Source organism: Maylandia zebra, linkage group LG7 (assembly GCF_041146795.1).
Source record: "Maylandia zebra isolate NMK-2024a linkage group LG7, Mzebra_GT3a, whole genome shotgun sequence".
NCBI lineage: Eukaryota > Metazoa > Chordata > Actinopteri > Cichliformes > Cichlidae > Maylandia > Maylandia zebra.
The window spans coordinates 10,503,394-10,509,393 of record NC_135173.1 but is presented as its reverse complement, the minus strand read 5'-3'; the positions used below and the strand labels follow the sequence as shown (position 1 = coordinate 10,509,393).

Sequence of the window (6,000 nt, the reverse complement as noted above, 5' to 3'; positions counted from 1 at the left end):
CCAGCAGAAAAATGTGAGCCACTAGCAGCATCAATTAAAATAACTTCACTTATGTTTGTACGACCATTAGGCTGATTACAGACTAACTTTTTTCCTCTAATATGTCACACACATGTTTAGAAAACACGTTTGAGAAGAGACAGGCTCCCATGACAAGCAGAGTTTATTTTGAAAACTCCTGACCCCACTTATCTACTTTCCAGGTTTAGGCAAAAGGACATTAAAACTATGCTTTACAATATTTAAATGTCCCCTTGTAACTTCTTTTAATCCAAATGTTTCTGACAGAAAAAAAATACAATCTGTTCAATGTAATATTAGTTTAATTTTGTAAATGGAATGGAAACATAAAAACACGATTACAATAAACATTTAAACTTCATTAAAAGATACTTCACAGCTTACACAAACAGGGACATGGAAAAAAAAAAAAAGACTAAATGGAAAAACAAAAGCACAATAAGAAAATCAATAGAAGTGAGAGGTACCATTATTTCACATCAAAAATACACTGAAGGACTTTTTCCAAACAAAAACTGTATTTGTGACCCATTAAATGCTGCAACTATGAATTGGTAACTGAACTTTTCCTAAGAACCAGACAAATTGGAGTGCCGATGTTTCTGTAGAAAGCATATGGATGGCCACCCTCTATTCCAAAGACATTGAGCAGGCTTAGCATGTGTGGGCCAACTGATTGTCAGATATGCGGAAAAGTACGAGCTGCAGTGTGTTTATATTTTTGGTCACTCGGGACTGTGCTGCTTTTCGTTGTAGTTCTACAGTTTGATCCGGAGGTATTTTGACCTGCATCGGTTCACAATGTGTTGTGAACTAAACTGAACAGTTCCAGACCGATGATTACTTTTGCATTTGTCTGTTCAGGCTAACTGTAAGTAAACACTGAAAATCAATCAGTCTATATAGCAAGCTGTAACTGTGACAACCTTTAGAAAATGTTAACTGACTGTCATGGCCAAAAGAATTCACAATAAAACTGTATTATTAACATAGATACAGAATATTTACAAAAAAATGTTATCAGTACAATTCTCCAAGAATCGTTGACTTTATTATTTTTCTGTTTTTTTAGACAAATTAATTGCACTAGTTATAAGAGTGTAGATAGGCATTGTTTGTAACCAAAACTGTATAAAAAGTATATAAAACAATAAACTACAAGACTATTTATTGTATTATCATATCTGTATAGTTAATATGATCTCAATAGTTCATTTTCTAAAGATCAAGGGTCTCGTTAATACTTACTGTTACAGTCCTAATCTGAATAGCCCAATTCTCGTAATTGTTTCTCTCTGTCCATTAGTTGTGGTGAGATCTAGCCAGATCATAGTTCAGATACACCACAGTAACTGTGATATCATCTCTGTACATTCGCGCTAGATCCTCCGGCAAAGCAAGCATTGACGCCAGCCTCTCCTGGGATAGTTCTCCATAGTCCCCAGTGCCGAGAGCATGTCTGATGAGGTGTGTGGCAGCGTTTGTGTCTAGAGCCGGGGAGGCACGGGCCTGGCGTTTCAGCAAGAGTTCATGCATCTGACCCAACTTCAGCTTTCTCTCAGACTGAGAAACTGGAGCCTGGAAGAAAAAAACAAAAAGGTTAGTTAGAAGCCTTTTTGTTTTTTCAGGTCAAGATTGCAGGATAAAGTCTAAATAAAGTGCTGTATCTAAAAGTTACATGTTGTGAAGTAGTTACTCCATACAAACCTGTAGGTGAATTCCACTCAGGTGCTCTCCAATGAGCCGTACTGCCTCCTCACTCCCTAGTTCATCCCATAAGCCGTCAGTACCGAGGATCAGGAAGCGGTCCTGGGGTCTCAGTTTATGATAAGTGATCTCAGGTGACACGTCCAGGTACGGCGGTGTTAGATAGTTAGGCGGAGTGTACTGATACAGATTAAGAGAGTCAAGGTCTACTCCAGATTCCAGGCTGGCTAAAATACTTTGCTGCAGCTCATGGCTCCATTTAAATCTCACATCACCAAACGCACGGAGTGGCATTAGGACCTGACAGAAAGATAAAGAATTGAACCAATGACTCATTCTCTAAACCGAATGGCAAACAAATTTGTGATCTGTTGCATGTGGCGACAAAAACCCACCCCTAGCAGCCTGTCATCTGTAACCACTGTGTCGCTCTCTGAAGGTGGATGTTGGGCTTTGATGCGTTCCACCTCAGCCTGGTTCTGTGAGTTATGGTCTTGAGAAAGGGGTAAAGCGCTCCATGAGCCATCTTCATTTTGCACCCCTAGTACTGCTCGACAGTCACCGGTGTTCGCCACGTGGATGCCATCCATGCCAACATGGGCCACACAAGCAGTGCACCCGGCAAATGCAACCTGGACAGATAATGCATGTGTATCAACCTTGTATGAACTTAAAACACACTAGAGACCGAAGACTGCTGTATCTTATTACCTGAATGGCTGTACTTCTCATTAGGTCATTGGATAGAGGAACTTGAGCCTCCAGAGAGATGTCAGCATCAAGCCGTTTGAAAGCATAATCCAGAGCATCCTGAGGACTAAAAAAAGAAAACAGGCTTTTTGTTTTGTGCTATTCTGCATACACAGATAACTGACAAGTTAAGACATAAATCAACACGTATTAGTAAAGTGTTTGATGCTGAAACGGCTTCAGTGCGTCCTGTTATTGATTTCAAATTTTCTGTAAGGCTACTACAGGGATGATGTCATTCTTTAAAAATATTTTCCATATATAGTGGTTAGATGTTGGTACTTAAGAGCACTACAGTCACCTCAGTCTAAAATTTCCTACTAGTATTCAGTAGTAGAATATGATTTAGATCATTTTCATACTCATCAGTCCATTGTGTGACCCCTATTGCCCTTTAGATGTGTGCACTCTCATCATAAAAGAGACCACTCACATTAATATAAAAGTGTTTCATGTTACAGTGAAGGTGTTCACTGAGACGTGGAATCAAATCATGCCAGCAAAATAACTTTCAAAGCATAACAGAGCCAACAAATCCAATCACTGCAGAAAATTCATGTTTTTCCTTTCACTTTGTGTTATGTATTTTAAAGGCCGTTTGAAAGCAAAAAATAGCATAAAAATTAAAACGTAATCGAGGGAAATGACACCTGGTTCCTTTAACAAGCATATAGCCTATTTTAAACTGTATTATTAAACCCCACTCAAACCTTCTATCACTACCACAGCATCCATCCCTCCACAGTGGGTCAGCGCCCTGACCCACTGGTGTCAAGACAACCATCTCACCCTCAATGTCGCAAAGACAAAGGAGTTGATAGTGGACTTCCAGAGGTGCAGAGAAGTACACACCCCCATCACCATCAACGGCGCTGCTGTGGAGAGAGTGAGCAGCTTCCGGTTCCTTGGTGTACATCTGGCTGAGGATCTTACGTGGTCAGTACACACAAACAAAACAGTGAAGAAGGCGCAGCAGCGCCTCTTCTTTCTCAGGAGACTGAAAAGATTCGGCATGAGCCCCCGCATCCTCAGGACCTTCTATCACTGTGCCATTGAGAGCATCCTCACTGGATGCATCACCACCTGGTATGGCAACAGCACCGCCTACAACTGCAAAGCTCTCCAGCGAGTAGTGCGGTGCTCTGAACGGATAATTGGAGGTGAGCTTCCCTCCCTCCAAGACATCTACAGGAAGCGGTGCCTGAGGAAAGCGGGGAGGATCATCAAGGACTCCAGTCACCCCAGCCATAAACTGTTCAGACTACTTCCATCAGGAAGGAGGTTCTGCAGCATCCGGTCCCGTACCAGCAGACTGAGAGACAGCTTTTTCCATCAGGCCATCAGACTGCTGAACACGTCATAGACACCTCAGCTTCACTACTGGAACTTTAACATTATGCACTCCATACTGTACAGTAACGCCACTGTTTTGCACATGTCTCACTCTGTATATTTTATTTTATATATTTTATTTATTGTTTACTCTATTTAATTTGTAAAATATGTGTACACACACACACACACACACACACACACACGTAGAAAAATATTTAGTATACACATCCAGAAATGCATATACTATTATATATTGTACATATATTTATTAGTTTCAGATGTAGCCATTCTTGTATTTTGCTTGTTTACATTATTGTATTTGCACAACTCTGTTGCTTGTGAAGCTCGCACACAAGAATTTCACTCACATGTGCTGTACCAATGTACCTGCACATGTGATGTGACAATAAAAGTGATTTGATTTGATTTTGATTTGATTTGACACACACAAAAACTGGATAATGCTTTAAAAGCTGGGTCAAAGCGTTGACATTTGTATAATTTTACACCATTTGCTACATCTATCAAGGACTAGGTTTGAAACAATAAAACAAGCTAAATAATAATTCCTCCCAGTCTTTGCTGAAGAGAAGATTTATTTGCATTTACCTCATGCCTGACTCGTGTTCATCACTGTCCAGTAATTCTTGCCAGAAGACTCTGAGGTTGTCGATGTACAGGGAAGCAGATTCACGATAATTAAAATCTGTATGATGTTTATACCACTGCAGGATGGGAGGAATAGGTCTGCTGTGCTCCATGCATTTTTCGAGTTCTTCCAGGCTGTGCCTTTGCATCATTGCAACTGCTATATAGTACAGCAGCCGCTCACTAACGGCCTGAGCACACGCCCAACCCCCGTGGCCATCAAACACTCCAAAGAGCATGCCCTTTGACTGGAGAAGACAGAGAAACATAAAATTTGATTTTACAAGAAACAAGTGGAAAAAAAACACAGATTTCACTATAGCAAGGGGGAAAAAACTGCATGCCTGTAAGCAGGTGGCTGCACTGCGACGGTCCTCATTAGGAGTGTTAGCAGCTAGCTGGTTGCTCTCAAACTTCCTCACAACACTTAGTCCCCTGCCATCAAACTCTGGGACACTCACAGACTGAAACAGAGATATGGTTTGTGTTACTTTAGCTATTTACCAAAACAGTTACATAATAAATATGAACTTAAAATGAAGACACTTAACTAGAGTTCGTCAATATTCACATTCAAACTGAAAAAGGTTTTTGAAAGAAAATGGCAAAGAAAATTACTGAACTCTTTTCAACCCAACTGAGGCAAGCATTCAGGTTGCTGACAACAAAATGCAATAAATGAATAAAAAGTAAAAACTAGTGTTTAGTGCATACTTCTTCTGCACATTGTACAATGGCCAGCTCATGATAGTCTGAGTGCTAAAGATTGTTACCCAGTCAAAATATGTGAGTAAATTTTTAAGTTCCCAAACACTTTCAGAGTTTTGCTAAAAGAAGAGGTGATAGGCATAACGGTAAACACAATATTTTTGATGCATATCGCTGGTATTTAGTAAAAAATTAGCACAATATTCTGTCTTTGTTGTATTTTCATTTAATTAATAAGTTTAAAGTATCTGCTGGGTAAGACTGTGTGCTATCCCTTACTTGTTCATTGGATCTAAGAATACTGTTGATCTGTACTCTCCTCTGCTGAAAGTCCAAATCCTGATGAGTTGAGAGGTGTCGCTGGCTTTTAGACAAATTCCCAGATTCATCACCATTGGATGGACCCCAGGATGAGAAGTAGCAGTGGGGTAAGTGAGACTGAGAACAGCAAATTGCTACAGCGTGTGCATTCTGAGGAAGAAAGGGGATTAAAAATACATTAGGGCAGTGGTTGCTAAAGCTTTTCTGCTAGACCCGCCTTTGATTTAGAAGAAAGAATAAAATAAAAGCAGACAAACCTGGAATTGAGCACCATAATAAAGCGTGAGTGAGTTTGACGCTCGTTGCAGGATGCTGGCGTACACACGTCCATACATCGCTGTTGCGACACTCTAGGTAGGCTGTGCTGCAGCCTAATCACCTTTATGCCTAGCTCAAGGATGAAAAAAATAAAAATGTTATACATTTGCTTATGTGTATGGTGATGCTACGATGTTCCTGGCGATAATTAAATGGCTAGCGTAAGCTGGTAGCATTTTACATGCTCCATAG

The 6,000-nt window shown here is 40.2% G+C and overlaps 1 protein-coding gene across 4 annotated transcripts in view; it reads right to left on the bottom strand.

Annotated features, from left to right (window-relative positions):
• Positions 1 to 305: 305 nt before the first annotated feature.
• Positions 306 to 6,000, bottom strand: part of pdp2 (putative pyruvate dehydrogenase phosphatase isoenzyme 2) — a 12,045-nt gene continuing 6,350 nt past the window's right edge. For 3 of the 4 annotated variants that reach the window (XM_076885723.1, XM_004553305.3, XM_014407876.4), the window contains exons 2-9: positions 5,748 to 5,877; positions 5,449 to 5,640; positions 4,806 to 4,925; positions 4,423 to 4,709; positions 2,440 to 2,545; positions 2,124 to 2,360; positions 1,729 to 2,028; positions 306 to 1,599 (exon numbers count right to left, since the gene is read on the bottom strand). In XM_076885723.1, the coding sequence (XP_076741838.1) occupies positions 1,324 to 1,599; positions 1,729 to 2,028; positions 2,124 to 2,360; positions 2,440 to 2,545; positions 4,423 to 4,709; positions 4,806 to 4,925; positions 5,449 to 5,640; positions 5,748 to 5,825 (1,596 nt within the window). In that variant the 5' untranslated portion in view covers positions 5,826 to 5,877 and the 3' untranslated portion in view covers positions 306 to 1,323. Of the gene's footprint in view, positions 1,600 to 1,728; positions 2,029 to 2,123; positions 2,361 to 2,439; positions 2,546 to 4,422; positions 4,710 to 4,805; positions 4,926 to 5,448; positions 5,641 to 5,747; positions 5,882 to 6,000 lie in introns of all 4 variants that reach the window. The other variant, XM_023152489.3, reaches the window with a different exon arrangement.